The sequence below is a fragment of the Corapipo altera genome, unplaced genomic scaffold (assembly GCF_003945725.1).
Source record: "Corapipo altera isolate COAL_440 unplaced genomic scaffold, ASM394572v1 112, whole genome shotgun sequence".
Taxonomy (NCBI): Eukaryota; Metazoa; Chordata; class Aves; order Passeriformes; family Pipridae; genus Corapipo; species Corapipo altera.
Window position 1 is genome coordinate 4,280,358 of NW_020884899.1, and position 26,280 is coordinate 4,306,637.

The window sequence follows — 26,280 nt, forward strand, 5'->3', positions numbered from 1 at the left end:
ACAGTCAGGCAGGAGCCTATGGGATGGGAAGGGCCTGCTAGAAGGAGTGGGAGGTGCCCTGACCTCAAGTGCAGGTTTTTGAGGGCCATATACCTTTTGGTACCAACCAGCAGGATGCAAGGCAGCGCCCAGCAGACAGGATGCAGCCCCATGGGAATGGCACTGGCACCACACCAGTAAATAACAGGGAGATGGGAGAGCAATGAGCAGCATTATTCCTGCTCCCTGACTTGATTACCAAACACTTTTTGCCTCTGCTGTTATTCTGGGGTGCTCTGCACTGACACATGAACCTTGTCTGCCTTGTCCCACTGTTGTCATCCCCCCTTGACTGCCACTTACTGCCAGGGCTCTGCGAGCCTCATCAGTTGTGGCGCAGGCTCGCCGGGAGAAGAGTGAGTGTTTTGCTATTTCCAAGCTAATGTGGGGCTTTCTTTGAATTATTGTTTTTTGAGCTGGAAGGAAAGGAGGCTTGTCACACGAGATATCTGCTATCAGTACACAAATAACAGCAAGCCCATCATCGAATGGAAAATAATCGCCGCGGAAACCGAGTTGCAGGGCAGCCGGGAGGGATTATTACAGGCGCTGGCAGTGGCGATGCTGTCAAGGAGCCTGTGTCAGCACTTCCATTACCACCCACCTGGTTTCAGTGCGGCCCCCGAAGCAGCGCGCGGGGCCCCAGCGTGGGGTCGTTTCTATTCAGAAGAGTTTCAGATCAACTGGCTTTGATTGGGTTTAAATGATGGAGTGTTTAAGAGGGAGAGAGAGGAAATACGAGGATGAGATGAAGGGAGGCATCTCAGAGGAGGGGGGGTTTGGTACTCAGAGAAGTGGAAAACAGTTTGAGATAGGAGAAATCAGGAGTTGGGAGAGAACAGCTGGTCCTCGTGGAAGCAAGTTTCAGGTGGCCCCAGGGAAGAACAGCACAGGGAGAAGCGGGTGGACTCCCTGTACCACCCGTTGCAACAGTTCCTTGGGAGGCACCTGACTCTGCATTAAGCCATCAGTGCAGATGAACAATTGAGTTATAGACAATTTATTTCGTTCATTTGGCAATGTGCTGAGCTCCTGGGCAGAGAGAGCCCTCATGCCTTGTAAACTTTGCTCATTGAGTGATTTGGGAGCATTGTTTCCTCTGTGCTGCGTAGTGGCGAGGGGCTGTATGCATCCCATGCTGTCATGGCTGTTGGTGGGCTGGGTTCCCTTTTTTCTCACTTAAATGCTCTCCAAAACAGCACTTCGCATTGTGCTTGTGAGGGAAAGCTCTCCCTTCCAAGTGACCCACTCCCACCCTGCATTAGCCTCACAGAGCTGTCAGGGCACAGGCGCAGGGCAGGAGCAGGGATGACTTCACGGCTCCATGTCTATTTAGTGTCACACTTGTATCCCCATTACCTGAGCTCCAATCCCAGCCTGAAACCCAGGTCTCATTACCGGCTGCTTTGTGGTGAATCAGGCCTTTCTCAGAGGACTCATGGGAATTATGTCGGATCTGTATCAGTGTAACTGAGTGTTGAGGATCTAGCCCTCCATCCCCAGTGGGATCAGGAGGGTTCGTTTCAGTCCCCACCTGGGCTGGGATCCGTTTGCAGATGCCCTCCGAAGGTGCCTGTGGATAAATTCCTCCACACAGGGGTGCGTCTGCACGCTGAGACCTCTGCTTTCAGAGCAGGAAATATTCGGTTTCAACACTTGGAGTTAAACATTTCCGCGGAGCCCAGGAGACCGTGCAAACAGCGGGAGCACCGAGGCTCTGCCTTTTCATCTCTCTGGCGCTGGCAAGCGGGGGGTCGGCAGCAGGGGAAGCACGGCAGAGCCGAGGAGGGTAAACACTGGAGCTGAGCCTACCGAGTAACCAGAGAGGGAAGGGGAGAGAGAGGGGCAAAGAAAACAAAAACACAGCTGCCAAAAAACAAAAGCCTGAAAAGAGCCATTCAGTGTCTCCCAGGAGCGGGTTTGGCACAGGGCAGGGAAGGACAAGCAGGGAGTAGGCGCAGGTCCATCCCAATCAGGGATGTGCACCCTTTGTTTGGCCCTGTGCAAATCAATGCCCTCTGCTCCATCCAGCAGGGTAACACCTACACCCCAGCACAGTCCAGCCACACACACAGTGCGGCATCCTTTGAGTTTTTCATGGATATCAGGATGTCCCTGCTCCCGAAGGGAGAGGCAGGATATATGCATCCCCCTCCACCTTGGCATTCACAAACATAACCTGAGGACTTGCCAAGCCCATCCTTTCCCTCTCCCCACAACCCAGCATCCCACACCATGGAGCTGGGTACCACTGCCCGGCATGAGACACCACAGCGTGGGTGTGTGCGAGGCTCTGGGGCGCGCCACGGATGCGGATGCTGCTGATCTGGGGAGACGCATCCCAACAGCAGCCTCTGTGGCACTGCAGGCAGGCAGTGGGTTCCACAGACCTGGGGAGGCTTGCGTAGGTGTCCTGCTGGCACGGGAGATGGTCCCTGCCTTCTGCCTGTCAGTCGCACTTAGACCTGCTCCCGTGAAAGCGCGGTTGTCAGCCCCTTGGGCCAGGAGCCGGGGCTCTTTCTGTCTCCTGCTTTGCAATCTGTACGTCAGGGACTTGGCTGCATGTCCGGGTTCCTGTTCTCCTGCCCCTCTGGAAGCCCTCATTTCAGTGCAAGCACCAGCCTCCCGCACTCACCAGAGCAAGGGGATCTTCCCTGCCTATCACGAGGATGAGGGGTGACAGCTGTCACATCCTTCCTTGGCATGAATTCGTCACTGTATCATTGGTGTAGCTGGTGGAAAAGGCCATTGCTGCTCATTTCTCCTGCTGGCCTGGGCTGGGGTTGGGACCAGACATGGAAATCAGCAAGGCTGCTTCCCATGGCCTGATATCCCTCCTGGTTGCTCCAGGCATAGAAATCCAAAGTCGCCCCTGCTTAGGAACATGCACCCCATGGAATAGTTAACTGGAGTTAAAGCAGGGAGCAAGGACTTGGGTGTGCAGAAGGTTAAAAAAGCCACCAGTCTGGTGTATAGAGCTGGTACCCAGGAGGGACCCCAACTATGCTTCCTGAGGCTGCCAATCCCAGGTCCAGGACACTCCATCACCCCCCCCCAGCAAATGAACACCTCTGAGCTCTCTGGAGAACAGAGACACAGGGATGTTCAACCTCTGTTTCACCCTTCTTTGCTGCTGAGAGCATCCCTGCTGAAGCTGTGGATGGCAGGCGAGGGGGGTTCACAGCCCCCACAGTGGTGGCCTGGGCTGGGGGCGGGGATGCAGCGCAGTAGGGCGGAGGGCAGCCTGTTTACCCATCCATCTGTACACCCCACAGCAGGGATCCAGCAGGATTTCCCGTCCACTCAAAGGCTGCCTGTTTATTTTGGGAGGGAGACTCAGACAGCTCCATTGTTTTGCTGTGAAGTTGGGGTTATAAATAGCAGGTGGTCGGGGACGCTCCTGGGCTATTTTGGGCCCCCACTAGACAAAAGTGGAAAAGCTCCAAGAGGAAGGTGGAATTACTGAAATGCCGACCTTTCCAGCAAGGGTCAGTGGGAGCTGGGTGTCTGGTTTTGGATTGGGTTCTGGACATTATTTAAACATGAGAGAAGGAGGAGAGAGGAACGTGTTCCCAGTTGCATGGACTTCGTGCTATGTCCTCCTCATCACCTGGAAGGGTGGTGGGGATGAGGGCTGAGGCACCTGAATTCTGCTTCAGAGCCTCTGGGTTTAGCCCAGGTCTGGAGGAGGGACCACAGAGGGTTTTTCCACCTGGCTCTGCAAATGGGAGAGTTCCCAGTGGATAGGGAAGCTGGCGAGGTAGGGAATGCACCATAGCACTGGCCTGCCCCAACTTACCCCTCATGCCTCAGTTTCTCCCATCTCCAAGGGTTGGCTGAAGGAAAGGGCAGGTAATGTCCCAGGGACAGCTCTGCTTCCACCAGGCACATACACCGTGTCCTGCTGGAAGGCAAAGATAAGCCGAGGTGACTCTCAAACTTATTTCAGACCCTTTCTCTCGTTAAACAGGGAGGAGCAGGGACCCAGTAAAGCCACTCACACCAATGTTTTATCCTTTGAGAAGGTCTGTTCCTTTAATGGGGATTCATTTAACTGGGCTCTGCCATCGTTAGGAGCCATAAAATGGCACCTTTTGGCTCCTGATTGGAAGGCCACGTTTCACGCAGCCCCCTCGTATCCAGCAACGGCTGCTTTATTGTGCATTGCTGCCTCTCACTCGGATTTAACCAATTTGATCCATGTCTAATACATAAATAAATAATCCAGCAGGAGGGTTCACGTTGGATGACAACAGGCGGCTATAAAACACGTTTCTCCCTGCCAGAGCCATCTGAGCCAGGCTCCGCACGCCCTCTCATGAGCAGAGCTGCTAGTACAGCTGGGAGAGGGGGCCTGGGGACCCACAGGCTTCTCTCTTTTATTGAAACTTCATTGTTTGCTTTAGAGTTTTATTTTATGTTAAATAGATGCTGTATATTCCTTACACAGGGGGCAATAAAGTTTCTGAGCTGGAATAAATTGGCTTCAGAGCAGGGAGAGAACCAGGGAGATATGGTTGGGCAGGGGAGTGGTGGGGAGGATTTGGTGTAAGGAGGGTGTGAGGAAGCACCTTGCTTCCCGAGCTGCCACAGGGACTCAACCCAGCTGGGGATTGGGGTATACAGGCACCCCTAAATCTCAGGGATGATACAGCCCCAGGGGGCCAAGGACTCTGGCAGCTCTGGGGGGCAGAGCTGCTGGTGGTGTGGGCAACACAAGGAGCCACAGCTCAACCCCAGGACAGGGTGAGAAATCCTGGATGATGAACATCGAGACCTACTCCCTGCCATGTGCACCCTAGTGCCATGGCTTCTCCTCTGCCCCCCAACATCGTGTGCCCATGGAGAGTTGCTCTGCACTTCAGGGGAAGGCTCATCCTGATCCACCCAACTTCAGGAATGCCAAGGAGGATGAAGACAGCTCTTCATAATTAACTGTTAGTAACTAATAGGAACAATGAGCAGTGCTGTGTCATCCATCTTTCCCAAGTCACACCACCTGCACTACAAACTAGGGAAGCTGGGGTTGTGCAGGGTCACTCCTGAAATGTAGCTGTTGCTGCTCTCCTTGTAAGACTAGAGGGCCCACAGCCAGGGCTAGGATGCTCTCGTGCCAGTTGCTGTCCCACTGCAGAAGAGAGCCAATCTCTGCCCCAGGGAGTGTGGGATGGGGAGAGAAATGTGGCTATACCTGAGAAAATATTCTGGTTTCAGTCCTATGCTGGGATGGAGACCAGGGCAGAGCAAAGGCAATACTGATGGCAGCCAATCTGAGCTAAAGCTTTCTCCCTTCTTTTCCTCCCCACAGGCAAAAAGAAAGCAACTTTGTTTGACAGCCAGGCTCCGATCTGCCCCATCTGCCAGGTCCTCCTTCGCCCTGGGGAGCTGCAGGAGCACATGGAACAGGAGCTGGAGAAGCTCACCCAGCTGAACATCAGGTAAGCAGCTCCTTGGGGACCACCAGCATCCCTGGGGAGCCAGCTGGGGCACCTGCAGGTGGCAGAGGAGATGGTGGTACCCACAGCTACCAGTTCCAGAAATCTAGTGCTAGACAGCAAGGCAGAAACATTTTCCTGGAGTTCCCTGCAATGGTAAAGTCAGGCAGAAATGTTTCCCAGGGGGCACAGGCATCCCTTTCCCTGGGGACGTGTGTTTGGTGAGCAGCTCTCATGTTGCTGACATCCCATGAAAGAGCAGCCCTGCAGCATTGGTGCACACTGCTCCTCAGCTACCTTCAGCTCTCTTCTGCTTTCCCCAGCACAGAAAAGTCCTCTAATAAAAAAAAAAAAAAATAATTGCATTTTAACTGCTGGCAGTTATTTAGGAAATGGCTGCAGCCAAGGGTTGGCATATCCCTGCCCCTGCCTTAATAAAACTCGGCAGCCTTGGAAAAGAGCGTGTTTATTTCAATTATTAATGAATTCTCCGGTCATTAAAAGGTGAGGAAAGGAATCAAACTGCTGACTAGAAGCAAAGTTACGTCACCAGGTGGTAGGAGAGGAGGGAGAGCGTATGTGTCAGTGTGTGTGTGTACGCTGGGGCGATGGGGTGCACGTGGCTGTGCGCAGTGCAGAGGATGCAGAATACATCCCATCTCTGCCTTGGATCTTCTTTGATTCAGCAATAGCCATTGCACATGGAGGGACCAGGAGGGAGCTTTAAGTTAGAGGGAGACCTCCCCGAACGGATCTGGGTTGAGATATCCCAAATTCGACACCCGCAGCCTCAAGCTGAGACCCGCATCCCCCACGCACTGCACAGGAAGATAGAGAAGGGGGGGAGCAGGGAACAGGCAGCCCATTTATCCCCCGCGACACCCAGTCCCCTTGCAAGCGTAATTTATGGTGTAATTTGGGCCGCATCCAACTTAATAAAGGGCCACTGCAAATTAGTGAACAGGTTTAAATGAACAGAAGCAATTAGTGCTCAGAGGAGCCCATCAAAGAAGTTGGGCCAATATCAGAGTGAAACTGAAACCGCAAGCCAGGAGCAGAGGCTGGCTGGCGCGAAGCGGTGATGGGAAGGTGGCGTTTAATGGGAAAGGAAAGGAAACCCTAAATCATAAAGCATGACAAGGGCCATTGTGGGCCAGCTGACAAATGAAAAAGAATGGCATTATTCCTTTAAATAACAGCAGCAGTTAGAGAGGAGACAGCTCTCCCTGGCTTGCCCTCGCTTCCCTGGCCTGCTCCACTCGGCCACGCAGGCGGCGAAGAAGAATCAGAGGTCTTTATTAATTATTAAATAACGACTCCCTCCGTAGCATGATAGATAACGTTCAATCTAGGCAATGGATTCAGGCAATGGAGGCTAATCTGTAATACAGCGGCTCTGCACAGGGATGGGCTCTCCCAGTCCCGGAGGGGAGCGATGCAAGGGCCAGCAGCAGCAGCAGGGTGGGAGGGCAGCAGTAGTGGGCAGGAACAGCAGGCAGCAGAGTGTGAGAGGGTTGAAGTCCCATGCACTGCCCAGCTCCAGCAGGGTGGCTCGGTGTAGCGGGTGGCCCTGTTTCCCATTCCCCCACCTTTCCCGCCTGGAGAAGCCAGGAGCAAGAACACATCAACAAGAGAAGAGAGAAACTAATAATGATCTCAAATAACCCAATAAACATAAAAATAAAATGTAGGCCTATAAACGTGACGGGCACCGGCAGCCCTGGCCGCTCCCTGCCAATACCGACTTGTTACCGAAATGGCCGAGCAGCTGTTACTTATCAGTCTGATGGGGAGAAGCGAACCAGGGGGCTGCTTTCCAAGGGCTTTTCTTTTTTTTTTTTTTTTTTTAATTTAAAGAGGATGCAGCCAATCGTGGCTTGTGATGTTAAGGTTTTAATAAACCTTAATGATTTGCAACAAAATCATACATTTGCTGTTCTCGGGGTTAGGAAGGCAGATCCCCTCCTGCCTGCTGAGCCTGCAGTGCTGGAGACTTGGCGGGTGCTGCATCAGCTCCTGCTGCAGCACCGGGACTCCTTGTGTGCTGGGATCTCTCCCGAGGGACCATGGCCGCAGGGTTGTGTGGTGGGGTGAACCAGCCAAGATGCTGTCGTAGGGTCAGATCAAGAGGCTGGTGGAGAAGCAAGGAGGGGGGGCTGCCCCGTGCCATCACCTCTGCCGGGTGTTGAGCACTCACTTGGACTTTCAGGTGTTGTTGGAGTGGGGAGCTCGGAGGAGGGCAGAGGAAGGAAAAGGAATTTCTCCAGGTGACTACAGGATCTTCTTGGGGCTGAGATACAAGGGAGCTGTAGGCACCACCTGGATGATGCTACACATGGTTCCAGATCTCCGGGAGCAACTCACCCACTCCAATGAACCCCTTGCTCAGCTGGTGGCAATGGGATTGGTTATCCCTCAGAGACAGGGGCAGCCCTTTTTCCTCTCATGGGCAGTGCTGGTGTGACCATCCTGGCCTCAGGACAGGCACATCTCAAGGTCTACCCAGCTGGAGCATCACGCAGTAAGGCAGGAGGAGACATGTGGCAACAGGGCAGCACCCATCCATGCCTAAGGGCTGTGTGTGTCCAGGGGATGAACACTGGCTGTTGGAACAGCGATGAACATCACTCAGGAGGATCCAACCCTGGTGCAGGGTCAAGCTTTCACTTGAAAAAGCAGACTTGAGTGGGAATGAGGTACCTGGGTTTCTAGCTCTGCTGCCTTCTTGGTGTGTCCAGTCTCCCAGAGCATAGGGAGACCCCTGCTTGTGCTTGCCCCACGGCTCCTCCACCCCGTGTGGGTCCAACCGAGCCTCGTGCACAGCTCCGTGCTTCGAGGCAAGGCTCTCTGAATGCAAATTTCATTTCTGAGCCACTGGCGCTGTTTCAAGAGCGGCAGCCTCGGAGCCCTTCTCGGTGTTACATATGTAACAGCCTCATTGAACTTGACATGTCAAATTCAGGCCATTTGTGCAAAATCTCCCTTTAATAATACCGTTTCATTTCGCTCAAATGAGACTTGAATGCATGTAAAATGGAAAAGGATATTTAAGCGCTAACATTAGGCAGATGTCTTGCCAGAGGCCGATTGAATATATGAGATTTTGAAGTGCTTAACACGTTTTCGGTGCTCCCTCTTAGAATATGTCACCTGGCTTTCTTTTTTTCTCCCCCTCGTTTCTTCCCCCCCTACCCCTCTTTAAGTGAAGGGTATAAATTGAAAGAAAACAAAACTACAAGCCTTGGTTTTATGGGCTTTAACTCTTGCCAGGCAAGACTGTTGGTATTCCTCCTCTAAAGAAGAAATTACCTTGTAGCTCACCTTTGCAGAGCACAGGCTCAAAGCAGCAGAGAGTGGGAGGCAGGCAAGCAGCAGTCCCACAATGCAGGGCAGAAGGGATGCTCTCCTTGCTCTGCATGTACAGCTTGTAGAGCAAAAGGTGCCCAGCTGAGCTGCAAAGTGCCACCAAGGTAAAAATGAGAAATAATAACAGTGACCCTTTGTGTACACTGTTGCCCCGTGCCCCAGCCAGGCTGCAGAATACATGAATATTCCTGGTTTGTGTGCATGAAGCTGATCTGTGCACTAGATGTGAGCCTTCTATCCTCACTCGATTTATATTCACTTGTTTTACACCTCATCCGTGCTAAAGGCTTGCAATAAAGCACACTGAAATGTGAGACTCTCTCTGGAGCTGTCAGTGGCCCCAGCTCCAGCCTTCAGCTGGTGCTCTGCCTGCAGATGCATTTCCCCAGCCCAGGGCTACATGGGGAGGGCAGGTGAGTTCGAAAGCAGCACCCACGGGTGTCCCTCAGGACAGGCACACACACACACATCCCTGTGTGCATACAAGTACAGTGCTGCACATGTCACTGTGGGTAGATACTGTGAGCAGAGGTGATGCTGGGCAGCGACTGCAGAGGACAGCCTCCATATGGAGGGGAGGCTGGGTGAAGGGCAGGCTTGGGGCTCTGGTTTCAGTTTGGAGGGAAGATGAATTTGAGGACAGAAGAAAAGTAGGAAGTGGGAGCTGTGGAGCCCCACCTCAGCTGATGCTCCACGATGGGCCCATGGTTCTTTCTAGTGTTTGGGGAAGAGGTCTTTATTGGCTTTTATTGGTTAAAAGACCTTAAGAAGTCATATTACAAATACTACATATTACAAATACTTGCTGAGTCAAGCAATTTGAAGGTTGGAAATGTGCCTTTGGATGCAGAGGTTTTAATAGCGCGATCCTCTGTTCTTGAATATGCAGTGCTCTTTTTGAAAAAAAAAAATATTTGGCAGGGGGTGTTTTTATTTCCCTGTGTGACAACTGGCAGATTCTTCCCTCCATTACCAGCAGCAAATCTATGCTTCTGAGCTGGGATTTTCCTTCCTCAAAAGGATTGGGTGTATCAATATAGCTGGGGAGTAGTCCAGAGGGTGGGGCAGTGAGTTGGACTGTGCTGGCTCTGTTCCTGCTCTTGGAGCTGGAAGGACAGTGTGAGCTCAGACAGGGCTACCTCAGCTCTTTCTCCTTAATTTAAAGGATTTTCTAGCTTAGCAGACATACCCAGCAGTATTCTCATGCCATATTGTAATATTATCTCTGCCTGTCTATGGCATCCCAGGGCTGGGCATGGTGATGCCTCTGGGAATGGATGTGCTTAAGTGGGAGGGTGATGCTGTTCTCACAGGGTCCCATGGCTGTGCAAACTCTCCCCTTATTCACTTTTTTTCCTTTTTTTCCTCTGCAGTCAATAATTAATCTGAGCATATTTGTGTTTTAAAGCCCATGCCCACCTGTTGGCTGCTCGCAGCCTGGGCTAGCAGCTCTCATTGCTCCTTGACACTCTGCTGGGAGCATGGAGCCACATCTCTGCACATCCAGCATCTCAGGAGCTACTGATTTCCCCTAATGACCTTTCTGTGTGTCCAGGAATAATTTCTCTTCTGATTCTCTGATTACGAAGCATTTCCCAGAACACAGGGGGCACCGGGGTCTCTCACCTTGGTGCAGATGGAAAGTGCTGTGGGCTGTTTTCTGGTGACCTCAGAGATGCTGTCACAAAAAACCAAATAGTGTCAGGCAAAGGAGGGCAGAGCAAGATGCGGTGGGAAGGCCTGTGACAAAGCAGGTGAAGTGCCCAGATGGGGGATTTAGCTTGACTCTTAGAGCCTCAGCTTTGATTCATGTCAGAGGAAAAGAGCCAACCATGGGACTATGGTGCTCCAGCTCCTGTAGTAGCACTCAGTGCACATCTGCCCGGGCTTAAATCTTCCTTTAGCATCCCCCTGAAGCTTCCTCTCCCTCGTTTGCACACATGCTCTTTTCCTCTTTCTGTTCTTAATCCTCCCTTCTTTGGCAGCCAGCATGGAAGCAGCAAGTGCTGCACAGAGCATCTTCACCCTGCTGTAAGGGGTTTCAGCTCCTGATTTCTATATGTAGAGAGGCACAGCAGTGGCTCTTCTCAGGGGACATAGGCAGCTCTGGGCCCACTGGGATAAGGAATAAGGAGGAAGCTGGCAATATAGCTAAAACATGAAGGCTGTGGGACCTTGAGAGATGGACTGGTCACTCCAGGCAGGGTGACTTTTCTTGAGAGATGTCTCCAGACCTTTCGAGATGCATCCTGGATGCATCCTTTCACAGGTTGCTTTCCCAGTGTTTCACAGTCTTTCTGACGTGTCTTTCCCATGGTCTTTCTGATGTGTTTTTCCCATGCTAAACCCCCCAGAGTCTGCACTGGAGATTCCTGCTGATGGATGAGTAGGGAAGCACATCATCCCTGCGGTTCCTGTGTGCACAAGTGACAGGGGCCTTCTGTGTTGCTCCTGGTCAGCATAAGTACCCAGAGCAAGTTATGACATGGGGTTCATGCCCTGGTCCTGCTCAGGGAACCTTGTGTTTAAATATAGCTGCTCTTCCCACTGCCCCAGTGCTTAATTTCTGTGGGATCTGCTGAGAGCTGTGTTGTCCCAAAGGACCTTTGGAGGAAACCTTCCTGGGACCAGCATGGGTGGCTGCTCTGGGAAGGGCGAGTGGCCGTGCTGCCAGGCCTGGCAGGATAAATAGAGTGTGTAAAACGTGAATTAGCTCTTTTGTCATGTGTCACATCAGGGTCATGGCTCTTGCTGCAGGTCTCCCTGATTTATGCCTGGGGACTTCTACTTGATGGCCAGGTACTTCCCAAGGCTTCTTGTGTAGCAAAGACTGCAGGTCCCCCAGCCTCTGAATGAGAGATTAGAGACGTTTTTGAGTGAGAAGGGTTTTTTCCAACTCTGTGTTGAAATACATGATGATTCCCTTCCTTGCAAGCAATAGACACCAGCAGGTGCTCCAGAAAGGGCAAGGAGCCATGGCCAACAAGTGAGATTGCAAGTGGGGAAAAGCAGGCATTGCAACCTCCTGCTTCTCAACTTATCCCCGTCTTTTTTCTTCCTTCTTTTTCCCCTCTTCTTTTTCCACCTTCTTCTTTTCCTTTCTTCCCTTTCTCCCTCTCTTCTTCCCCCCTCCCTCCCTCTCTCCCCACCCCCCCCGGTATCAAGGCGACATCTCCAAGCCAAGTACTTTTAATTTCGCCCGTGGCCCTTGCTGACACGGTGGATATGCACAGCAAGTTAAATTCCTGCCTGATCAATAAAGCAGAAGCAGTGTGTCCGACTGGTCGATATTTTTTTATCTGTCTTCAGCCCAGTCCTGCTGATGACAGCCCCCTGTGCTTCAGCAAAGGCACTCAAGGGCATCGGGCTTTGGCAACACAGCTCTTTTTTTTTTTTTTATTTAAATTAAAAAAAAAAAAAAATCCAGATGCCTACAAAAAAAAAAAGTTCATGGAGTTTGGCCTTTGCTTAATAACGTTTTATGATTTATCTTAATTTTTAATTGAAAAAAATTTGCGAATTAATTGATTTCTGGGACTTGCCAATTAACATTGTAATTGGGTGCATGATAAATTTCAAGGGAGCATCATTTTTCTCCCTCTCCCCCTTGTCACCGAGAAGGGGAATCGCGAGGGCCGCTGCTTCCTATCCATACGCCTTCCAGAGGTGCCGCTGCCCTCCTCCCCCCTTGCTACTGTATCTTAAAGAAGGAACAAGAAAGCTAATAAAGTCATGTTATTACAGTCTCGCCAGAGGTGACCCCTCAAGGCATAAATCCAGGCCGGGGAGATGCTGGGGACAGGTACTATTAAGTGTCTGACCGTTCTTTGCAGGCGGGACTGGGTACCTCTCCTGTGGCACCCTCTCCCTGGCTGTGGGGAAGGTAGCCAGCCCTCATGGGGCTCCCAGGGGCTTTCCCAGAGGTCTGTGACACCCTCCAAGGTGTTCAACTGATCACTTCATTGCCTGTGATGTCTTCTCAATGCTCGTCTCGGGTGTGAGCCTGCCGTGCAATGCCCAACTGCTCCAGGGAGAGACCCAACAATAGCAAAAACCACATACCACAGTTCCTGCAGCATCTGGGGGCTGTCCTGCAGCCAGTGTCCAACAGCAAAACCAGGCTGCTGAGACAGGCTGGTGTTTGGGAGCTGCTCTGGGGACACAGAAGGGGTTGTTCACATCTTGCTCTCCCCTGATCCCCTCGAGGAGCGAGTTCTGCCACCCCACACCAAGGTGTTCATCATGGAACCTCAGCTCTGGAGTGATGGGTGTCCAGATTCAGGCACAGGTGCATCTCCAGGTGGGTGGTATCACCTAAAGCTTTCTCCAGCAGTATGACTCCTGTCAGATTTAAATTAAACACATTCTGTCACTGGAGAAACCTGCCTGGAAGTGTCAGCTTCTTGGTGATACCCGAGCAGGGCCAGGACCACCTGCCTGCACGAGGCAGCTAACAGGGTCACGTCCCTGCGGGGACTGTGGAGAAGTGGGTGAGCTGACTGCTGCCAAAACGAGGGGTGAGGACACAGTGTTGGGCCAGGGCAGTGAGAACAAGACACATTTTGGGGACTGAGACAGTGGAAATACCAAGTAAATCGAAGCATGGTTGGTGTCTCTAGTGATTCTCCCACCCACTTCACATGCTGGCATGGATTATCTCGCAGTCAGCTCCGGTGTCCTGTGCCCATGAGTTTGGATGGGGCTCCACTGTGCCATCCTGCAGCCCCTGCTGCATCCCAGACTGTGCAGGTAGTAAAGGATGGCAGTCCAGGTGGAGGGTCCCAGCCTTCCCTGGCAGAGCCATAGCTCTCCCCACCAGTCGAGACACCGGGCCAGGATCAGTCCAGCTCCAAGTCTGCCAGTGTCAATGGCAGGGAAACATGGGGGAATGGAGAGAAATTTATGAGGAGAGGAGTCTGTTTATTATCTAGCCAATGTGGTGCTGCTGATACCGTGGATTTATCTTCTTTCATCCCCTCTCTGATTTGTGTCCCTGCCCCTCAGTGTGGCAGATTAATCACGGACAGAAAAGGAAGGAAGACCCTCCAGCTTCCTCTCGTGCACTCAGAGGGTGGCAATGACAGCAGCCTGGACCCCTCATCCATGGCTTCTCCAGCAGAGAGGGCACAAGCCAGGCAGCTGCCTGGCCTGCTTAAGAGATGCCCCATTCCTCTCCTGCCTGGCAGACCCCAGGGAAGGCAGAGGTTGCTGTCCATAATCTGTGGGTGAGAAGCACTTCTCATGGGTCAGAGTTTTGAAGGTAGCACAGCACGTGAAAAAATGTGTGGGCCATGTTTTCTCTCGTTCATGCAGTGCCCTAAAAGTGCTATGAACTCTCCTTGAACTGCCTTCAGACCAGCGGTACCCACAGCCCACTCCCTGACTCCAGGGCATGGATTTGCAGTCTGGGGTTTGGGACTTTTCAGGGCAAAGCCTTCCTCTGCTGCCAGCTCTCAGGGCAGCAGGAGTCCTGGGAAGGGATGTGTGGAAACCCAAGGGTGAGAAATAAATCTCCGGTCAGTTATTTGCCCTGAAGCGATGCATGTCTTCTGCAGAGCCTCTTCTGAACTGCCATGTGAGCTGGGAATAATTAAACAGTCATTATAGCCATGGTAGCAATGAGCCCCCCAGATCAATCTAATGCATGACCTTTCCCTCTGATTTTTCTTTTTATTTTTCCAGCCACCTCCTTTTCAAATAGTGGGAGAGAAATAAAACAACGCCCCCCACCCCACTCTCCTGTTTGGCCCAGCACACATGGACCATCACATCCTCACCCAGAAACCTGTTACCCACTCTGAGCAGAGACATGGGGTACCAGAGGTTGATAAAGGAAAACCCAGCAGGGCAGAAAGAGTCGGGGATGCAAATAGGACAGAGCAAATAGAGGATTTCAGCACGATCAGGTCGTGCCACAGTGTTTTATGATTCTGCTGCATTTCTCCTTCAGCTTCATGTTTTTGGGGGAAGTGGGTGACTGCCCTGTGGGGTCGAATTTGTCACAACTGACGGTATTGCACACTGAGGTCTCACAAATACTGACTGGGGGAGCATTTGGGAAGCATGTCTGGCACTGTATGTGCAGAGTGTTTCTAGTCCTGACTGCAACCTCTCTGGTAATTTTTTACCATCACTTCACCCCTTTCCCCGTCATGGGATGCAGGTGCTGGTGGAGGAGCCACAGCAGGTTAAAAATCCAATTTCCCAGGCACAGATGTCATCTGGCCATGCTGGAGACTGTGAACTGCAGCTAGGTGTAGCTTTAAAAAAAAAAATCAAACTCTTATTTCCTTATTTAGGCTTCAGAAGACACTTCCTCCTATTTAAACTGGTGTTCACAAAAATCCAATTCCCTCTCTACCCAAAAGCTGCTTCCCTACAGCTGGCCTTGCCATCCACACAACTTTGCTAGAGGCTTGCTCTGCTGCCAGGGTTCCCATCCCAAGGCTGCATGTTCAACCCATGAGTCCTGCAGCTAAAAATAAAGTTTCCACTGGATTTCTTTTTTTTTTTAAGAAATACGTCTATCGGCTGCAGCCTGTAGAAATCTTTTGGTTTTGCAGGATCTCATGTGGGAGCTGCGTGTGGCTGGTGCCTGTCAAGCAGGCTGAGACTGATTCTGTGGAAGAGTAGCAGAGCTGGAGGACTCCAGCTGGCACAGCAGCAGTCCTCTTACCTGCTCCTTACTTCTCTTCAGGGATGAGCACAAACAGCTGTAGCTGCCCGAGCTCAAGGAACTTCTTCTCTTGCAGTTGTTATTAATTATATGTGGGGAATGCTGCCATTCCAGGTCTGGAGCCCTTCATTGAGGGATGCCCATCATAAATCCTGCCTTGTTCTAGGTGGGGGCTCTGCAGAAATCTTGTTTGAAGATGTTTGGGGAGCTCAGGCGGCTGTGATGGGCTGGAGCACATCATCAGAGGTGTTTTAGGCTTTATTGTTGCTGCACTGAGACTTCAGGCAAGTCCCATCACTGCTCTGTGCTCAGATTTCTTCTCTGAGAACGTTTCTTTCTCTCTCAGCCTCCTCACTCAAGCTGTAGCTACAATTGCAGCAGAGCCTCCCTGCCCTTGCTCCAGGATGCTGCAGTGATGCCCCGGTGCTGGCAGTCAGTGTGTGTGCTGAGGTGGGTGCAGGGGAGGAAAGCTCCTGATCCTGCTTCCTTGGATCTGCCAGAACTGCCTGGGCTGGGGGGGTCAGCAAGAGCCCTGCCTGTGTGTGGTGGGCTAAGGACACCAGAAGCACACCCTGGGTCATGTTCTCTGCTGGAAGCTGATGAGCCATCTCGCATGGGGAACAGGCCTTCTGCTTGTTGCCTGACTTGGGCACCCAGAAAACTTCTCTTTTCTTTTGGAGGAAAGCTGAGACTCCTAAAACAGCTCACAAGAGCAAAAGCTTAAAGGAAAAGTACCACCTTGCTCATGGTAAAACACAATCAGATCACTTAACCTTCAGCTCATGCCCTGGCTTTTCCCTGTGGGAAGGAGCAGCATGGGGATGATAAAGAGACCACTCCTCGCTTCTTGCCTATTTTATTTCCCTATGGCAAGCACACCCCAAAAGGCAGGACCATAACAAAATAAATAGACTTGAAGGTCACAGTAACCATGGCAGGGATACAGAAAATCCCAAGACTGTGGGTAAGGAAGGCACATGTTTGGCTTGCTGAGCTGCCCTTTGGGATATCACTATTGAGGCACTGGTTCTGAACAGCCCCTTGGGGCTCAATCAGGGACATGCCAGGGGATTCCCACTTGCACCTGGGGATGCTCCTAACCAAATCTATGCTTAGCATTAAAGGACATCTGCATGTCTATGGTGTAGCCTGAGTCTTGCTTTCATTGTGAAGGGCCTTGTTGAGAGTAAATGCTCCTCTTAAAGATGTTGGGCCCTAATATAGAGAAGTGATGGGTCCCCAGTGAGCACCCTGGGGCACGTGGGGACCTGGCCGTGGTGCTCCTCTTAATGGGTGATGCAGCTGCAGCACTGGGTAGAGCCCTCTGGCAGCCTTGCATCACTTGGAAATGCAAAGTCTTCAGGAGAGAGAGAAGGAGGTTGCTGGGTCTTCCCAGGGCATTTCTTACTTTTCTTTGGTACTTTGGGGGGGTTGCCTAAAAGGGAAAGAAGTTGTTTGGCTGTAATGAACTAGATAAACAATTCCCCAAATAGATTAAAACTAACTGTAACTTAGAAAAGCGGGTAGTAATTATATTTTATTAGCTAGCAAAACACCATTTTTTTATTTCATAAGATAATTCTGTGTAAATCACCTTAATTAGAAGTGTCAGACGAGCCCGTGAATATCGTACTTAGTAACTAATTTCCTATGTACAGGTTATAATTTAAAACACATGGATCACTCGCCGAGTGGAAATATGCTAGCCATGAAATAATGTGAGGAGTGTTGGGGTTATTACTATGTAAATGTGTAATCATTTCAGACCACTGCAGCCTGGCTGGGTGATTAAAGAGAATCCCAAGGTCTCCAAAGATTGTGCTGTCTGCAAGGGCCTAGAGCAAAAAAACTTTAAAAGGCACCGAAAAGTGTTTGAACTTTAAAGGTCTTGATTTCCCTTTTACCATTTTTAATTTGTCTGCGGTGTTTATGGAGGGGAAGGTTTCTCTTTGCTGACGGCCTTTCGATCCTCAGCCTGCTGCCAGCATCCTTAAGAGGCGTGGGGGGCTGCAGCCCTCGTAATTCGGGGGCTGTTTAACAGGGTGGAGAAAGGCACCATTAAATTGCAGGATCTAGGTGCTTGGATGACCAGGGCTTGCACCCATTCCTGACCCATCTCTGGAAATAAATAAAAACAACTTGAAGAGTCTAGTGATAGAGTAGGGCTGCATTGCAAGAAGGAGGGGGGGGGTATTAATAATCCTCCAGATGAAGAATAAAATAAAGTCTGCCAAGTTATCTAAACCAGTCCCCTTCCTTATCGGTCCCAAGCAGAGGCTTGGTGTTTTGGCTGACCAGAGAGACTCTCACTCTGAAAACAGCAGTTTCCTGGCGGTAATGCCGTTTTTAGGAGGACTTAATGATGTTCTTCCCCTTCCCCTTGAAAAGAAATAATTTTAAACACCTTTAACAAGAAAAGGGAGGAAATGAGTTTGGTTTTTTAACATGGCATTTGGATTATAAAAGTTGTTTCACACTTTGTGCGACTGAGAAGTTCAAGGTAGTGGTGGAGATGTAGAGGGGATGGAAATCTTTCCCATCATGCTTGTTCTTGTACAGGCTGGAGGTGGTGCAAGGTCTGCATCTCAATGGGCAGCAGAGACTTAATTCTGCTCTGTGCTGCCTCCTGAGAGCAGGGGGCAGAGTTGGGGGACAGGCCACAGGGGCATCCTGTAACCCCCAGTGAGCATCCAGCAGCACATCCCCTCAGGGAAGTGGGGCTGTGTGGGAGATGATGTCCCAGCCCATCCATTGGTGGTCTCCAGGAACTGTAGCTGGGAGTGGAGCTGTGGCATTTGGGGTGACCTGATGGCAATGGATAACTGTGTATTTCCACCGTTTCAGGGCTGGGGGTGGAAGGCAGTGGCAGTGGGAGAGGAGGGGGGCCATAGCCCCAGGAGAAAACACCTTCCTCCATCCCTGCTCATTTCATAACACCCAGCCATCTGCCAAATCAAGGCAGATTAAAGCCAGCCAAATTCAATTTCTCCCTGCTGGCACTGCAGCTCGGCATCTGGGGCTAAAGTGTCCCCGACAAAGCGAACATGACAGGCACATTGCTTTTTTGTCACATCTAGTACCGTGTTGATCTTCTAAAAGTCTCATAAAAATTTATTGATGTCTCCCATATTGCTGTGATTGAGAAGAAAGGAGCGCGGGTGTGCGGAGCCGGGTGCGCGCGCGCGGGCGAGCGTGTGTGCGTGTGTATATTAATGCTTCTGAAGTAGATCTGATTTGATATGTCTTGTTCTATTGTCAGCATCTGTTTAGCGAGGCTTTTTAATACTTTCTGGCTGCCGATCACTCATCCTTAGCCTGGGATGCAGGCTTGCATACAAATTTTGTTATTAAACACAATTCCATTCCCCCCCCCCCCCCCCCCCCCCCCCCCCCCCCCCCCCCTCCGCTAACCTCCCCCTCCACCCACCCACCCATCCATCATCTCCCTGGGGCTATGGGGAGCTGGGAGCCAGCCACCCCACCGGCGTGTGCTTACAAGCACAGGCACTGGGCTTGGCAACATATTTCAAGAGCCTTTTGCCTGCTGCAGGTGCTTTGCATTGACAAATCGAATCATGGGGAAATAATTTATTTCCTAATGCTGTTTGCAGCATGTTAGCAGGAGAATTTACATGAGAGAGATTACTTTAATAACCAAAAAATTACAGTGCAGGCCTCCCCGCCATGTCGGCTTTGATATGTAATTGTTTCAAGTTTAACCTGTCTGGAGGGGGGAAGGTGTTATTAAATCTATAGCATCTCCCGCTGGCGAGGGCAGGCGAGGAGGAGCACTGTGGCAGGGACCTCCTTCCCTGCTAAATGGGGAACAAGCTGAATTAACAAATCACTCCAGCTTCCAGCAGAGCTGCTGCTTCCCCAGTGCAGCTGAAGCTGAGGGGATCTTTTTTCCCTTGCTCTTACGCTGATTTAATTCTCTTCTCTTTCCTTCCCTCCTTTTTTCCATTGTTCCTGACCCTACACAGGGCTCGCCACCTCCACTCTCCACTCCCTGGCTTTCTTCCTTATGTCCCTGCAGATGTGCTCCCCGCTTTTCCCCAGGGCTGAGAGGAGCTGTGCAAGCCCCAAGGAGGGGAAGAATCAGCATTTGATTCATGTGGCTGGGTTGGGGGACTTGCACTCATAGGGCCATTTTATTCCAGCTGGAGAAATAGTTGGCACTGCTCTCCTTACCATGCCACTCCAGTCAGGGTGAGGAGGCTCTCGTTGGTCCAGTGAAGAGGAACGATGTGCTTTACTGTTTGACCTTGTGAGATCTCTCAAAGCACTCCCCTCCTTGCCCACTAGTTTTGTGATTCTGACCCCATTGTCTTCTCTCTTGGCAGCAAGAGCTCCATCCTGAAGGATGCCATGGCAGCGGGCACCCCCAAGGTAAGTGAGCACAACTCAGCATTCTTCCCCCCAAGGAATGCTCTTTACACCCCCTCATCTTCCCAGCCAGCTTCATGTCCTGTTACTCAGTGTCTCCCAGGAAGGTGGCCACGCTTTGGGGCCAGCCAGCACTGGGGAAAGCTGCTGTCCCCATTCAGCCACTGGGCTGGAGCATCCAAGTCCCTGCACAGGGCTCTGTGATCCTCCTCTCCTGCAGCCAAGGGATGGTGGAGCTGAAGGACTCGGCAGGCTCTGGGACTCCAGATTGTGTCTAATGACAGCTAATGAAAGCTGATCACACGCAGGCTGAGCTCAGCCTGGGAAATCACGTATGGGAGTTGTGGGAGCCAGAGCCATATGCCTGCTTTGGAAGAGTGGACTGGGCCTGCCTCAGAGGAGCAAAGCACACCCGAGGAGGAGCCCAGATCACTAAAAGACCCCGTCTCAGACACATCCCCCTCCCCAGCACCCACCTCCCACCCCCTTGGCTCAGAATGCAGAAATACAATGTGCACAGAGCACTTTTTACTGATTGGTATTACTGTTGGCTGGACTTCATGTGACACAGCAGCGGGAGGGACTGGAGCTTGGGCAGGCAAGTGGGCAGCAGGGAGCACTGCAGGGGCAGCTGGGCATTGCACAGCCTCTGAAAACCATGCTGTGCTCCCCAAGGGGGGCAAAGGCAAGTGGTCCAGGCTCCCCTATGCTTCTGGTGGCACAGTCCAAGCAAGGGAGACTCCCCGCTTCCAGACAAGTGCAGGGCATCTCTCATGGGAGGTCTCTTCATGCTTGTTTTACTAGAATCAACTTCAGGTCTCATTCTCCCTTGTTTTTTCTGGAAGCTTATGGGCATATTTTGGCATGTGATGTCAGAAACAAAGACTGACATTTCAGCTCCAGGTTTTCCCCTTGGGGCTGGATGTCTTTCCAAGCACATCAACACCTTGTCTGCCCCACCAGGGGGGAGCCACCATGCTGACCTGAGTTCCTGAAAGGTAGGGATGAATCCCAAATAACCCCAACAATTTCCCAAACTGTCCAAGGGAAAACAGAAATCACAGTGATACTCCATAGTGCTCCACACCTTTGTCTACTGTGTGACTATACTTGTCTCCCGTGCCCTGTCCCAGGTAGACTAGGACGAGAGTGGAGACCTGACTGTTTCTCCATGAAGAACAAGCAGAGCAGAAAGCAATCCCCAAACCCACCCACCACTGATAATCCATGGAGTGTGAGGCTGCCTTGGCATGTCTTGAAGGAGCTGGAAAGGGCACCAGCAAAATGAAAGCAGCTGGACTCTGCTATCTTCCCTTTCCCTCCTCATCAGGTCTCAGTGTAGATAACTCAATGGTCCCAAACACATCGCCTGTGAGGGAGAAGGACAGCTAAAAAGACAGATTAGCTGTTTGGAGGCAAACACAGTGAGTGACTGACAGAGACCAGATAAAGAAGAAGGTCCATCTCGCGGCAGGGCCGGGCTTTTGAAGTTTCCATTGACAAAGAATCCCATTTGCCTTGAGCGGGGGGATTAAACTGGGACTGGAGCATCGTTCTATGTAAAAGAGATCAATCGTCCCCTGTCACCACATGGATCTTTTCCCTTTGCCCGTCACGTCTGGGGCTAAGAACATTAACTTCAAGAAGCCAGGAGAGCAGGGAGGGAGAGGGTGAAATCAGGAAATCTTTCATTCCCTTCTCAGAGAGCTTGAAAGCCTCTCGGCCCAGGAGGATTCATTATTTCTAGGTGGCTTTTACTGGGAGACAAGTCCTGTGTGGCATGGGAAGGCACAGTGCTGTCACCTTCACCTGAGTTTGGTATTAAAGACTCCTTTGTACCCAGGTGGGATTGAGGAGGAGGGTGGTGGGGAAATGAAGGCTGCTTTTTCCCTTTGTGCCCGCTTTATGTTTACAACGTGAGATGAAAGTAGCCCATCAAGATGTGATGTCCTTCTGAGAAAGTCCTGCTGGGGACAAAGCCAGGCCTCTGGACCACCCTTAACAGGGGTCCTAGGCAGTGGGATGAGGGACAGACCCCCAGGGTGGGCTTGGAGACCATGTCCAGGCACCCAGGCATCATTGGAGATCTGGCAGGTACCACCTGGGAAGAGCTGGGACCTGTACCATGTCCGACTTCCTACCCTGGGCACTGGTAGAAGGGGTTGTGAGGACCATGGGGACTGCTACAGTGTTTCCTGGCCGTTCCTTCTCCTGATGCCAACAAAAGGGGCAGCACCTCCAACAGCTCAGCAATGGGAGAGGGGGCTGCACCTTCCCATCCCTCAGGAGCATCACCTGGCAAAACGAACAGGGGCAGGCTGGTTTCACTCAGAGACATGGGAACTGTGATACAGTGCAGGCTGGCAACTACTTTTGTGGTCACCAGTGGCTTTGAGTCCACTTAAGGGCTCACGTAGGACCTTTGCTTATAGCACCACTACCATCACTAGTTCTGTGCTGGCCTAAGGATCTTCCTGGGGTGCATCTGGGGCAGGGGATTTAACCTCCCCATGGTCTGTCTCCTGGCTTGGCTCCCATCCCTTCCCCCCAGTTGCCCCAGCAAATGCCTCTCCTGGCAATAAAAGCCCAGACGTAAATGTATGTTCCTCGCTCACTGCTCCCCTGCCCCTGAAGAGCTGTCACTCACTGCGCCGGGTCAATTTTCATGGCAATATGTCAAAGAAAATCCAATCACTCAACATGGGATGTGATGAATGCAGGATTATTGTATCAGATTCTTCTATTATCGGAGCCGACTGAGGCAGTGACGGTCAAGCGAGGGCTGCGAGCTGGGGGGCACCAGCCAGCACTGTCTGCTTGGTGCCCAGGCTCCCTCTCTGCAAAGGCAGCTCAGGGGGCAGTGCTGAGCACCAAGTTCTTCAGCACTCAGGATCCTTGTTTGCTATTAGAGACCAAGCCCAATCAATGGTGATATGCCAATGTGGACAAGACACTTGGACAAGCAGATTGTCACTCAGGAGGACACTTTCTGAGTGTTTGTCCAAGCCAGCTATGCCCCAGACCTCTGTGAGCCCCGAGCTTCCCTGAAGCACTCCCCAGCATGGCCAGAGGCTGGGTCTCAGGCAGAGCAGGAGGCAGGAATGTGTTCCAGAGGCACATGGACAGCACCACAGGCTCTGTTTGGACTGGTTGCCCAGGGGTCTGTCTGTAGCTGTCAGCAGTTCCCCTGGGCATCATTCCTGGACTTCACACTCTCCCCTTGCCTTTCCCCTCTTGCCTTGGCTGCCTCTTGCAAGGTTTTGTGAAGGAGAGGAGCACACATTTTGTTGAACCCATTCTGATGAGGTGTCAGACCAGCTGTTCCCACTCTTCCTTGAGCAGCTGGTGGGAATGTTGAGAGTCAGTGTCCCCAGGTCCTCCTAGCTACCTAAGAGCACTTCTTCACTACTGCCCATGTGGCCTGTGGCTCTCCCTCCATGGGCTATTGTCCAGGTGGGGTATCATCACTGCCCAGAAAGATCTCAGTCTCTAAATTTCAGGGTATTAACTGCAGACTGTTACCCGTCACCTAACAGGCAAACATATTCCCTGTGGAAGTGTTGATACTGACCACTGAAAGGGAGGAGACTCGGCTCCATGAAGCATCCCAACTCCTGTGGCGGGTTTAGCCCTTGTTTCCCGCTGCTGCTTCCTAATACATGGCTGCAAATTGCCTTTCCCACTAACAGTCCAACCTGCGCTCTGGCTCTTGCTGAAAACAAACACTGACGTGAGTGGCCACGAACAAAATCCATCTCATGCACCCAGCAGATGCTTGTGGCTGGTTTGTTTAGGTGTGCACCCAGCTCCACGGAGGGTGCCCGCAGGCAGGTGGCCAGCACACTGCTCCCAGACCTCCGGCAGAGCTGGGAAGCAAGCCACAGTGCCAGAGCCCTTTGATTCCCCCACCCACCCCCGTGATTTTACAGCTTCAACAAGCAGTTTGAGAGAGAATTACAGCACCTAGTGGGAAATTTGACCACTAAAGCCCTCCAAGGAGAAAGTGCTTCGAAGCAAGCGAGATTTGGAGCCTTAAACCTTGACAGAATGTCTGTATTAAGCCCTTCCCAGCTGCCTCACTCGAGATGAAATTTCTAGCACAATCATTTAACTTCTCCATATCACATCTGGTGGTAGGAACTGAAAATGGGTGTCAGGGCCCCAGGGTTTTAACTCCTTCTCCTGTGTCACTGACACACTGGAGAGGTTGAAGAAGTCATTCACCGTATCTGTGTCCCCTCCCTCTGTAACTGTGATTTACAAGGAAAGATTAAAAAGCTAAATCTGGGTACTGTGGCAAAGCTGTGGCCAAGCCAGGGATATGAGAACAACCCATAGATACACAGAGGAGAGGAAATTATGTAGGATGAGTGTTGGCTGGCCAAGCTCCCTGCCATTTTGGGGTGATGAATACCAGAGTCACTCCAAAAACAAATCTCTGCCAGGTTTTATTCTATAAAGCAAATTACCCCGTGAACAAACAAAGCCCCTTACTCCCCTTGGGCCAAACAGCTGTACCCTTACATTAGACTGGGGGAAACCACTGCATTCGGCAGAAGAAGCAGAGAGGGATGTGGTTGTAGAGGGGAGCAGAACAGGCTGGCAGACCCCAACAGACTTGGGCCAGACCTCTTTCCCCCTCCATCTCCGGAGTGCTGATGGGCAGTTCTGCTGGAACCGTGTAGCTGGTGTCTCGTCCAAGAGGACCCAGAGCTCCATTACAATCCCAGATGTCACTGTAACATGCACAGAAATGAATCAGTGGCTCACATTTCTATAAGCTTTTTCTACTTGCAAACCACTGGAATCTTTCAGCGAAGGCCAAAAGCTGCTGATACTATTATTTCTGTTCCCTTTTCACACCCTTCTCACATTTAAGCCTTTCATTCCTAGCTCCATCCCACCTTTATCTCTGCCAGCTAAAAGCCACTAGATAATTTTACCTCTAACTTTCCAGGTAGCAAATGTGGACCCTCCGAAAGCTTCTGTGAAACTCAGCTCTAATAGCAGCATCTTTGTGTCGGGGATCCTCCAGCAATAACATAAAAAATGGCTGGCAGAGTTAAGGGAGAAAATCGCAGCAAGGCCTGGTATCACTCATTGCTTTCGGGTTACAGTTCCCAAGTGATAACAGCTATTAGCAACACTTTGACGGCTTCCCTACCGTGGAGGGGAGGGCAGGAGACAGAAAACATGTCAAGCCATCACCTCCATGTTAACTGATAAGTACCTATTTAGATGGCAGAGTTAAAGCTGAATGCATCAAGCAGGGAACACTTTGTGCCAAAAAAAAAAAAAAAAAAAAATTTAAAAAGGCTATATAGATACATAAAAAGCAGGGTTAGGGTATTTGTTCTGCTGACAGCAGCCGTGATGGATTGTTTAAGAAAAATAGACTCCTTGTGTTTTTTCAGGGCTATCAGAAAGCAGGACTCCGGCACTTTAATACTCTCAAATGACTGGCCTTGAGAGGCAGCAGAATGTCAGAGCCACCGGCTGGGCTCTCCCAGCGCTGACACCTGCCCCGGCCGCCCGCCAGAGGCAGCGCTTAGGGCTGGGGGCGGCCGTGTGCCGGCAATTTCCATCCATTTCCTCGGGCTGGCGGCTGCACCCTGACACCCGTCCCCTCCCCTCGTGCTGCCCCCGGCCCACGCCTGGAGCGCCCGTGGGTCAGGAGCCGGTGTCGCCTTGGCACGTGTGTCCTCGCTGACATTGCCTCGGAGCTGCCCACGGCTCCTCCAGCCCAGCAGGGAGGAGCAGGTCTGGGGATCGGCGGCCTGGGATCACAGCAGCTGGCACACCGGCTGCATGATGCACATTTGGCTCATCCCAAACCTGCCCCTGCGTTTATATATAAACCGCGTGTTGTTCCCAGTGGCGGTTGAGCTGCCGAAACACTCGCAGGCACCGCAGCCCATCGCCACAGAATTGCACAGTCCACGGAGCGTGCCAGGAGCGGCCAAGGGTGTGAGCCTCGCCTTGTGAGCAAGGCTTATGTGGTCCCTGCTCCCTGCCGGGAACCGTGGACACAAGCAGGTAAAGCCATACATCCAGATGTATCTCTTTTCCTTGGCACGGCACAGCTGTGCTCCAAGGGGTGGGAAGGAATCACTGAGCATGGCCATGGCTGCCCAGCATGGCAGGAGGGGCAGGGGGAAGATGAGAGTACAGGGCTCGGACAAGATTGATGGCCTCGTTGCCATTAAGAAAAAAATTAGCCGGTGGCGGCTATCATATTAAAGGGTGAAGAAGCCGTGAATTATTTTCTTAAAGATCTTATCACTTACAATGATAATTTTACCTTCCAAAAGGCCACTTTTAATGAGGCAAGCCAGGCAAAAAGTCATGATTTAATGCCAGATTTTTTTTTCCAAACAC

At 51.5% G+C, this 26,280-nt stretch overlaps 1 protein-coding gene across 6 annotated transcripts in view; it reads left to right on the forward strand.

Annotated features, from left to right (window-relative positions):
* The window catches only part of RNF220 (ring finger protein 220), a 212,779-nt gene that overhangs the window by 122,342 nt on the left and 64,157 nt on the right, over positions 1-26,280 (forward strand). For all 6 annotated transcript variants that reach the window (XM_027649089.1, XM_027649085.1, XM_027649086.1 and 3 more), the window contains exons 2-3: positions 5,348-5,477; positions 19,860-19,905. In XM_027649089.1, the coding sequence (XP_027504890.1) occupies positions 5,348-5,477; positions 19,860-19,905 (176 nt within the window). The remainder of the gene's footprint in view (positions 1-5,347; positions 5,478-19,859; positions 19,906-26,280) is intronic.